Here is an 11,833-nt window from a genome sequence, read left to right as displayed (position 1 = left end):
ACGTTCTACAAACTTACCTTGCGCACGCTTAATTCCCTATACATGCCTTTCTTTATATGGTCTCCAAATCATGTGACGCTAGAAACGGTTATAGATAAAACAACCCTGAGGGAAACCTGAAAAACAGCAGCCATATCTACTGGAGCAGTAATAATAAAAAAGAGAGTCAGATGTTTAACGGATATATATGGAAACGCTTATAATAAATCACGTACATGGAGTTAAATGTCATTATTATCTACATGAATGGCCCAATTTTAAACCCTATTTAGTTAAAACAATGTTAATCTTTATCCAGTAACACTTGACAAAATCGATACTAACATACCGTTACTGATAATTTTCCTGGAATTGTACGGGAAATATACAACTGAGCTACCGTCCTGAAGTTATCATGTTTCAATTAATTCCTCTTTCATATATGGGGGGTGGCTTTTGTTTCCCCGAAAAAGTCAAAAAAAAACGAAAATACTACACTGCCTTAAAAATATCTACACTATGTAACATAACAAAGTTCTCGTATCAATCGTGCAACCTTTCGGTAGAAAAATGCGCAGAAAGGTTTTTGAAGAGTTTCTTTTAGCAAGCGTCTCTTATGTGACTCTTCAATATCAAATCACGGTATTTTAACGCCAGGAAAGTTTCAGTTTGTGCAGATATATATTTGTTTGACTATCTGTGTTACGGTGTGTGTAAAAATTTATATGTATATGCACATGGTTGTTCTTTAGCATGTGGAGGGGAAGACGCACGCGATCATGGGATGACACATTCATTACCATTGATAAACGTGTATTCTATTATCAGCTACCTTGAATGCCTATTCTTTGCTTGTTTGTCATTGACACAAGCAAAAAAGATAGTCCGTGGAGCGGTCCAAAAGTGTCTATCTGTTCACGTGTATTGCCATATGTCTTCCGTCAAAGGCGCTAATTGGTGGGTCGGCGGCGTGCGGCGGGACTGTGTCCGTGTTGGTCGCACTCCTCCAAACCGCGCCATCTGGTGTCAGCAGCCAAAGGCTATTGTCGAATGAATGACCATACCAGCGGCGGCGTCAATTCTATCGCTGTCTATCTATTGCGTTAGCTAGCTAGCTAGCTAACCGGCCGAATTATAGCGCACAGTACGACCGCAGGCTCAGGGAACAATGGCAAGGAGGGTACTCTGGTAAGTCGCCGATGCTACTGCTGGTAGTGCATCGAAGTACCTGCCTGCCGTTGTCCAGTAGAGCGTGCGCGACGCTATATGGCAGTGACTGCGTCACCGAACAACAAAAAGCGCAGGAAAGGGCAAAGAACGGAACGAAACAGTGCTTGGTTTTCAGCAGCCATTGAAGGCGCCGCCAGCGCCCGGGCTAACCGCGAACCGGCAGTTGGAGTAAAGTGTTCACCACCTTCACTCTTTAGTCAACCTGTCATAGTTGTCTGTTCTGTGAGACCCTTTACCAGACCTCCAACGCGCCTGGACGTCCGACCCCGTGGCACGCAAACGTTCGGTTGGAACTTCGTTACTGCTTACGTCTCCGGCGTTCCGCATCCATCGTTACTTTGGGATGGCCACGAACTGCTCGAAGAAATAGTGGCTCCAGTCTGCTTCGTTCTTCGTCACAATTCGGACGAGTCGCCCAGTTGCTGCAAGTGTGTATCCGCCCGTCTGTTCGAACGTAAACAAAGGAACTGCCGGCAGCTTGCCTACATCTCTACCATCAAGCCATTATCATCAGTATCACCGCGCTGTCGTGATCTGTACATGTGTGCTGTGATAGGCAGGCGTTGTCTTCCCATACGAAGGGACAGATATTCAGACAGACGTCAAACAGGCCGACAAGGACTCTATTATCCTTGCACTTGTATTGCAACGACGACGACAATTCCTCTGGCTCGAATAGAGTAAGAACATTCGGTGCCGCTGACGACAAAGTACATGCAATTTAAATTTATAGGTCTCCCACAACCGTTGTGCGTGCAAACGTTCCGTGCGGACTAATTGTGGGGTGACTTACATTCATCGCTATTTCTGTTACTATTCCTTCGTTTCCCACACTTAACTTAGTGTCCTGGTGCGCGGGACTCAGGGTTAAAGCCACAACAACTTGCTTGCAACAACGTCACCGCCTGTCACTTTGCTACACATACATTAGCTAGTGTTGTAGCCCTTTCCCATAGTAGCGCTTCTTGATAGGAGCGCGTTGGAATAGCGAAAATATTAGACTATGGCATCAAGTCGTCCGGTTGTATTTGTCCACCGACGCTCGCAAAGCATTTCATAATATAGACGATTGAGTAACCGCTTCTGATCACTGACATGGAGGCGGTCAAATCGATAGCCTCTTATAATGTAGGACATGTCGTAACTATTATAATGCATTGTTCGTAGACCCGACCGAATGAAGAAGTTATCGAGCCCTCAGTGGCTGACAGGCGATAAACAATGCAGGACGCAGACACCGCACTAGTTTCACTCAACTACATCGACTTCTCCAACCCAGAAACAGGCGCCACTGTGGATAAAAATGTGACAAAATTCTTCAGCTTTGTTTTTGTTCCTGTATGGTAAGTTGCCCAGGAAAGAAAATTCGATGTTCCTGTATCAGGGGAACACAATACCCTAATCCTGACATCCCAAAGCAAATTGTCAGAGATTATAAATAAGAAAAGCTAATTCGTAGCGCATTAAGGACGAAAAGTGATCATTTAAAAATCGAATCGTATCAATAAGAACATTAAATATTTGTGGGCACATTGCATACTGTCTGCCGTCTAATTCCGCCGCTTATCTCCGCCAAACTGAGCTATCTGGATTATGTGCTACAAATTAAGCTAACAGACAGAGTTGTACGACAAAAGTTTCTTCATGCATCACGAGCTTCCTCTGTGTGCGCAAACCTGTTCTCGCTGGCAAACAATCATGTGATCGTCGCAGAGTACAGACACGTATTCAAAGCAACGAATATTCAGAGAGTTGTCCTATTCCTGATAAAAGCTGTGTATACAATTGGGGGGTGGTTTCTTTTTGTTACCCCAAGTGTAAGTGTGTTCGAGACAACAGCGCCTCACAGCAGTTTCGTTGATCTTGCATTGCCGTTCGTGCTAGGACTGTAGTTTGTTTGAAACAGAGTGCTGCCGAAATTATAAGCACGCACAGGCTAAACAAAAACTATCTTAACTAAGCTCTGGCCGTTCGATCATGAATCGGCCCCCACAAAGGTAGGTAAATTGTTTCGATCCGTTTGTACATACATATATATATATATGCATTGGTATCGGGCATCGCTACGCTTGGCTTACATTAATTACGTTTCACCAATAGACAATATTGTTTAAATGCTTCATGGGGTAAATATTTAACGCTTAACGACAATAGCCGGACGCATGAAACGAGCGAAAAGCATGTACGTACTATGCGTAAGCCACTCATTTGCTGTTACAAAACAGCTGAAAAACAATTCAAACGATCAAAAACAATTGAAACTTCCTGCCAGCTAGTTACTTCGAAGCAAAAAAAAATTTTTTAATTAAATATATTAAGCAAGCAATAATTAGATGTTGAAGGATCAAATGCATGATTCATTGAAAAATACAACAATAAACACTTTGAACTGTATGTAAAATCATATACTGCCAAGTTACAAGTAGCAATATATATAGAAGCTTGTTATAGGAGATCAACTTTAAAACCTGTATGAACAAGATCTGTCATCTTCTTAATACATTTGTCAGGGATGACACTTTTATCCAAGACACTCCGATATAGCTTAAATAATATTGAAAATAGATACAGACCGTTGAAAACAGGCAACTGGCTTTGCCATCTGGCCGACTGCTATTTATTTATTTAGTTATTTATTTACCCGGAACGTAAATGCGTTCTGTTTTCTTCGGAACAATCATGCAACACTCGTTAACGAAGGGTTAAGAAAATAAATTTTCTACAATGACAAAGCATCTGATTTTTTTGAATGGACATATAGGCAGAAGATGTCATTACTCAATATACTGAACATGTTATGTGTTTTTCATCAGATAGGAAGTTAGGGTGCGTTTCTGTGTTATAGAAAACTCTAATCATCAATTTAAGATCTACATCGCCATTTCCAGCTTCAGTAACATCAAAAACAACATAGAACAGCAAAAATATATAGCACTATGGAACTTGGCCGCTGGAAAGTTGGACGCTGAAACCTCTGTGTCAAGCCCTTACTTCCTCGTCAGTCTATTGAGGCTAAACTGGCGTTTCCGTGAGTCCCGCAAGACAATTTGATGGTGTTTCTTTCGTAAAATAAAACCTTTCCATTATGTTTCCCTTAAAGGGCGGTGCTGCTATCGCCACTTTCGTTGTAATTATAATATTAACATCTATAACCATATTCAAATAGTGGCCTGTGTCGTCGAACCTGTTGTTTTTCTAGATTTTTCTCCCACAATGTCGCTAAGCGCCTATATTTTTTTTCTAGATAGAGAAAAGTTATAGGTGATGGTAGCGTTTTTTCTGCTTAGTCTGGCACGTGTTTTTGAGCCTCGTTTTATACCCACTGGAACTTTCAAATAAGTCGAAGGAGGGAAAGACGAACACGAAAATATCCGTTACGAAATTACCCCTTTCTTACCACGAAACGTTAGGTTCGTGGCGGTCATGATTTCACGAGGTCACGAGCGGTCAGAAGAACTCAATGCGAAGATTATATAAAGAATTATCTTCATTTTATCAGTTGTTGGATCGAAACTTTGATTTAATTACTATTTGAACTAAAGAGTAAATGAAAACGACTAAGACAAACAGTCAAATGAATAGTCTTTGCAATAGGTAGATATCGGTTGCATAAATGAGAGAAACCAGCGGACACATATTAAGCTGAGTAAATTTGGTTACAATATAATTAAGGTGCTCTGTACGAACCGTAGGTTACTAATGTACAATTTTACATGAAAATAATGTGAATTTAAATCGTCAAACTTATCTGAGATTAATAGTAGTTTCAGCTTGAGTGGGTTAACTTGACTATATCGTTCTAATGTGAATATATAAAAGCAAAGCAATTACATAATAAAAAAGACGTTATTAAGATGTAAATTAAGCGCACTTACTTCTTCCACTCATACATAGAAATATTAAAGGAACGAGATTCCTATCGTAGAGCGCTTTAAGGCACCATTCGTGGACGACGACAACGACAAATAACGCCGAACTCTTTCTTATACTGACGCCTGTCTATATGATGGATCTTTTTTTGGTATATTTCTTCCGCTTTCGCTTCGGGTCGACGCTTACGCGAGCAACCGAGTTCAGCGGTGCCGGGTATGGATGCAATCGTGCCTCTGCATATTAAATAGGAGCAACGGTGAACGTTGAGTCATTATGAACGTCTTTTGGCGTGCGTCTAGGTATATATTATGTATCCTAACGTCCCTACATAGATCTACATAGTCTACCATTAAATATGTATTAGAAATATAGTGAAATTTTTCCCAGTGATAACTGTAAATATGCTAACATAAAACATAAAAAAATTATATGCGTATAATTTACTTTTTAATATAGCCGTCTGTGTATTTCAATTATCAAAGATCGCGTATTTGTAAACTATGATAGAATTTAATCATGTATTTTGTAGTTTTAGGTAGCGTTCGGTAATAATGTACTTGCTTGTAAACAGAACATTCAAATATGTTTTTATTTTAAACAGCCCAAAACACTAGGTATTCACAACATGAAGAATCCTTATAGTACCATGCGGTTAACCGAAATTACGTAATTAATACTATTAAGATCAATTCTGCTCAACGCTGTCGTGATTTAAGTGGGTAGAAGCTAGATTAGCTAGCACCATACTGATACTATCATCTGAGAGCTAAATCCTCAGCAGTCTACTGTTACCTGGCACTTTAAGGAACAGCTTTTTCCAGCGGCATCAGGACAAAACGTATGGTCTCATAAAGAGGAATGGCAGCAGCAGCAGCAGCTATATGAGGGTGTACGAGATAGCCAAGGCGAGAGTCGATGACTCCTGTTATTACCACCGTCGCTATAACCGTTCTGAGTATTTTGACGGGACTGGGAACGACGGAGACAGCAACCGACAACGAGCGGCGATCTTTTATTTGCAGGCCATTACACCAAGCGAGACGTGATGGGAATCACACTTGCTTTGAGCGTCATTCATTCTGCTGGCTGTTAGAACACAAGTTCTTCTGCTTGCGTAGGAGTTGTGCGGCATATATTAAGAAAGTGTTCTATGACGCTTGCTGTGACGGCGGTGACAGTGTTGACGACGGTAGTAGTAAATGAGCCTATAGAATATGGCTGCAGTTGAAGAATGAAGAAACCGCTCAGCACCACCGGCTGAATTACTTCTCCTCCCTACCTTATAATGACGAGCATGTTTGGTGCAGCCAGCCACCGGAATCTGGTAGAAACCCATGTACTTTACTGGTTTGCTATGATGTTGCTAAAATGCTATGATCAACACGGTCTCATGCCTAAATGTATCTTCAAATATGGATAAGATCATCGCTTGACAATACCGTTTCGAAACAGATGGCCGTTATCTGTTTATCTATTCCTAGATTGCACAGTACAGTTTTCCGTCACCAACCGCAACCGGCGGTACATCCTAGCTCATCGAAGCGTCGTATCTCCGTACATAGCTGGTGAGCAATTTAATATCAAAATCGTGTGCTTCTTCTACTTGTTAGATATCTGTTAGAGAAGACTATATGCGATGGAAGATAGTCCGACCTAGACTGAAAAACAACCATAATCGAACGGACAGAAGTCCACAGGATGTAACGGATGTTAGCAATCTGAAAGTAACTATCGATGAATGTCTGGAAACGTCCCTCTGTATGGTCAGTTTCTTCAAGTTTACCCTGACCACAGTCACGAGGAAATTATTTAAGACGACAGAAAAAGGAGGATGAAATAGGTGGACCCCGAAAGGAAAGAAGGCGTCGGTGTAGCTATCCTTCCAGCAGCCGCTTAGAAAGCTTTAGTCGCGTTGACAGAATCGCTGTTTCAGTAAAGTATGACCAGTTATGTTTCCGAAATCAACGCACTATGTAGTCTAAGACAGCACTAATGAAAATAGTGGTATATCTGCCACAGGTAAAAACAGCATTGTCACAAGTCACTGGCGTTGCTTACGTGTTCGCGTGGTCTTCCGACCAGTGGTAATAGAGGACGCCACTCTTTTCCCCCTCTTTACAAACGGATGACATGAAAACCAACAGGTACGTTTTATATATTCTTTTTCCCATCCAAAAATAATACTTCCGCTCGTTTCAATTCAACGAGTGCTGGATCGTGTTTAGGACAAGAACATGTTGTAAGGGGTACATGTTGGGATATCAAGCAGTAGGTCTTTCTTCTCTGCTGATACTATAGTACCTGCGGCAAAAATTACTACAAAATGCCGAGTAATATTGTTTCAGTTAATAACAAAGATAATACTGTTGCGTACAGGAAAATGCGTACAGAGATGAACCAAGCATTGTTCATTCAAACGTTACACGTATGTCGGCCACGACCGACAATTCTGACTGTTAAATTTGGCCTATCGTGATTTTGAAATCACCTTAAAACGACACGTCAAATTGAAAACGGAATACAGTGATCATTGCATCAATACGACAACTCGAAACGTCTATTTTAGCTTTAGGCCACGTAGGCAACTTGTAAGTAAGAAACCAAGAAGTAAGTGACAGAGATTCGATTTTCATGCCTGTCAGCTATGTGAGCGTTTTTTAGTACGTCACAGAATATATTTATCCTCTCCTGGAGGAATGTTGGACGTTACGCACCAATCTGCATGAGGTTAGTACACGAGATTTGAGATCAACTTTCATGTTGATGACTCGTTTTTACAAATGCCATATTTTTTTTGATCCATTTATCGATTCCTGGAAATTGTTTGAATAGACAAGCCTTCAACTTTGCCACAGAGCTGAGCCTGACAGAAGTCCACAAGCCCTAAAGGCCTGCCACTGTCCCCAACGTTCTAATACATCGCCCAAACTTCAACTGTTTTAGAAATGACACAACGTGCCCTCCTCCACACGTGGCGTCAAGCTCTTTACCATGGCCCTTAGCCTGGGCACTTGGTTAATTATTTGGTTTACTTATAATCCAACTCGCCTTCTTGGCAATTAACCTTCGTTCCATTCTCGTTGCCACAAATGCTACTTATATATTCTACTTTTTGTTCTTACGGAGCAATGTATTTACGTACATATAAGCATAACCAGATATCTGTGTCTGTCTGTTTGTCAGACGCAAAAGCACTTTTTAAGGGTCGGTCGCTAGAGCTTCATTAGCAAGCACTACGTTAAGTATGAAGCCTTAAATACTGTCTTTTAAAGAATAAAGTTATCCTCTTATGGAGCGTAACGCTTTCTTGTTAAGTCGTAAACCGGCGGCAGTAACTCATTTTACATGTTTAAAGATAATGCTGCACCGGCTTTAACAAATATCACGGCAGCGACCGATATGGTTCGCGCGATTTTTCACTAAACGTGTAAAAATTGCATTATGTGAACAGATGTGCTCTACCCATGTCGTTTGAATTAATGCGCGCACCATGTGACGCATAACAAACTAGAGCAGAACGCGACAGACGGCTAATTTATAAGCAGAACAAGTAAACAATTGATGAAAAGCACATTACGAAGCATAATCAACTTGCAAGTGAGGTGAGAACGCTAAAGAGACAGACAGTTCATGTCGCGCTGATACTTCAAAGGCTGCGTAAAGCACTAATGCCAAAACAACACGTCAGCGAAGTAGACGCGCGTACCAAATTAGACGAGCAAAGTAACTGCTAATGGTATACGTCATGATGTAGATCAACGCGCGACAGGCGTTAGGCGAACCTCGCGGGTCCCCCTAGTATACCATACCTTAGGAAGTCTTTGTTTATCTTTGACACTCTTAAAGCCATGCAACTTTATACACTATTTATATTATTGTTAATACTAGTAATACCCCTTGGAACAGCGCAGCGTTTACCTACTTAACCAAAAAACGCGTGATAGCTAAGATTTGAATCTGGACGTCTGAAGTAGTGCCTAACGGCTCAAGTACCGATCATAACACACTAATAAAGAAATCATTTCCGCTTCTAAAACTTTCTGTCGTCTAAAGGTTCGTCTTTAGGAATAAAGTTATTTCCTTTATGCAGTCGGATTGTGCTAGTCCTTTGAAATGGAAAAGTTTCATATTGAGAAAATCTGTGCGTAAAATAGATAAGAAAAATGTTTGTTTCGACAGAATGCTTTTGTACCGTAGATGACAATGTTAACTTGGTCAAATTCGTTGTTTTTTGCAATTTGCTCTTCTCCGCGCGTTTTTGTTGCTTTAAACTGTACAGAATGGACCCAAATGAGATTCTGCAAAAGCTATAAAATCTAAGATAGACTATATTATAATCGGATTTTCTTCAGGTTCTTTTCCTCTCCAGTTCTATGCGAGCCCATTGTTTAATGGAGATCTGTCCAAAGGACTTGTTCTCCGAAGCCCTCGACGAGATCAGTCGAAATGCTTCAATGCTCCTATACCCAAATATCAGCTTCTTGCATGTGCCAATAAAATGAGAGAGAAAAAAATCGGTTCCAAGGGATTTTTAGCGCTTTTCAAGCAGTTTTCTGATGGATGTCAATCGAGAAATTGAAGCAACTAGTATGAAAACACTCGATTTTTCTTCTGATCGAACTGATTCCTGAGATATTTTCTTAGAAAACAGTAGAATTACGGTGGACAATAGATAGCACTTTTTTCATATTCAGTAAAGTTTGACGAACTGGATAAAAACGCAACGTGTTTTTCTCTAGCTAAAGTGGACATTATAAAAACTGGATGTAGTAGCTCTTTCGTGACTGTGGAAACGTTGTTTTTGATATCAATCGAAAGTTCTCAATTAGAAACGCAATACAACTATTTTCAGTTTTCGGGTCAATGGTGCCATTTGTAGAATAGACATTCTACATCGTTGTTGTTCTTTGTAAAGGGGTTAGGTATAGGGGGTAAGGGGTAGGATAAACCGCGGCGAGTCCCCCAAAATGATTTTTCGAATAACATATCGAAGCATATGTACGTATTTACTATTGAAGCATAAATAAGAAAGAGAAAAATCTTTACATTTTGGTCACGTCCCGGGAGCAGGATCAATTAGCCAACATCACATATTTGAGTCTTCATTGAGACAACTAACTGTTCAAACAGAAAACGATTTTAAAAAAATCCTAGAGCCTCAATGATGTCCTACAAACAGAGTCAGTGCATCAAGCAAAATATATAAAATCGTTATGAAATTAAATTTTTATTTAGTTAAGTATGTACAACTACTTATTATAAAAAAAATCGAGAACGAAATGCCTTTTAGTCGAGGTTAAGTCGCAGGAACGGAGTTAATCTTTAGTTGATATAATACATGTAAACACTTTCGATGGAAATATTTTTCTTTTCTCTCTTTTTTTTTTTTTGGAGATCTGGCGAACATATTAGGAGAGGTATTTGATGAAATGGTCACAGAAGAATTACATGTTATATGGGGAGATGTATATAGAGAAAAAGAATATCTTTCATGGAACGGATGTATAGCGTTTTGCTGATTGCATACTGCCGAGATAAATTAGTGCATATTTTTTGAAAAATAAGATTACTCACGGAAACTATTCGAATTTGTTAGCAGAACCTTCCACCATCTTTGCTTCTTTAGGTGATTCCATTTGGTGTCCATCCACGCGCTTTTACTTAAGCGAAAAAAAAAAAAAAAAAAAGGGGGATTTTGTAAAATCGGAATAGACCACCATCTCTGTACACTCGGTGCAGTTGAAACGGCCACCGCAAGTCCCCTCGAAAAGGCTGAAAATATCACACTTTACGAAGAATTGAACCAATATTAAGCAGCCCAGTTGAGCTGACAAAGAGTCAGTCACATAGAGCGCCGAACCCACAGATTTCGTTGTCGCTCGAAACCAGCATTATCACAAACGCTTTTCCGTTTCCCATGACCACTAGTTTACCTGAATAGTTAGCCCCATTCTATGCGTGTCGATCAATGGCCTGGTCGTTAGTTGGTTTCAGCCGTCCAGATTTAAGAGTCCATTTTTCTTTTGTTTCCTATTACCAGCAATTTTGCCTGCCTCAGAGGCAACACATGTTGTTTTATAAAATTGAAAAAAAAGTATAACTACATCTATCTTACTATAAACCTAATTTCTACGGCCAGACTGCGGTCGGGATGCAGTCATTTACACTAAAATATACTTACATGTCTGGTGCATGCATGTTCCTGCGTGACGTATTACAATGTGATCATTGATACGATTCTCCGCGGGCCGCTAAAACAGCTTTGATGTCTAGCTAGAAAATCTGGCGGCCGCCGTTTTCAGTATAGCGGAGCCATTGTATCAACGATGATTCGAAGTTCAGGAACGCACAGAGAATAACAACACTGTGCAGGAAAGTTGTCAAAGTTCTTTAGCCGGCACGAAATCCCCGGCGTCGCGGGGCAACGGACCCCATCCCTTCGACTCAGTCTTTTCTCTAACCATTTCCTTCTCTCTCGCTCGGGTAATACATAAAACAAGTAACATGATAGCTATGTCCGCCAATACCCGTCTCCTTGTTTCGTATATCTCATCAGCATAATATGTTAAGCTAACAGAGGAAAGAAAATCCGATGTTGGTCTATTACCTCGTTTTCTGTTGACGTATTATATCAATGTCAAGGTTCTATAATCAGTTGTTGGAGTTAGTCGTTATTGGGCTCCTGTGTACTAACATTAATTGGACGGTACCAAATCTAGCCAGATGTAAACACGTTAGCCTACTAATAAAT

General features: G+C 40.4%; 1 protein-coding gene across 5 annotated transcripts in view; it reads left to right on the top strand.

The window, feature by feature from the left end:
- Positions 1–1,102: 1,102 nt before the first annotated feature.
- LOC111263085 (transmembrane protein 47) overlaps positions 1,103–11,833 on the top strand; it is a gene marked incomplete at its 3' end in the record, with an annotated part of 40,338 nt that continues 29,607 nt past the window's right edge. For 2 of the 5 annotated variants that reach the window (XM_022837866.2, XM_022837864.2), the window contains 2 exon segments: positions 6,396–6,647; positions 7,102–7,226. In XM_022837866.2, the coding sequence (XP_022693601.1) occupies positions 7,213–7,226 (14 nt within the window). In that variant the 5' untranslated portion in view covers positions 6,396–6,647; positions 7,102–7,212. 5 annotated transcript variants of the gene reach the window in all.

The sequence above is a fragment of the Varroa jacobsoni genome, unplaced genomic scaffold (genome assembly GCF_002532875.2).
Source record: "Varroa jacobsoni isolate VJ856 unplaced genomic scaffold, vjacob_1.0 scaffold_732, whole genome shotgun sequence".
Classification (NCBI taxonomy): domain Eukaryota; kingdom Metazoa; phylum Arthropoda; class Arachnida; order Mesostigmata; family Varroidae; genus Varroa; species Varroa jacobsoni.
The sequence above is the reverse complement of the archived record's forward strand: the minus strand, read 5'-3'. Positions and strand labels throughout refer to the sequence as shown.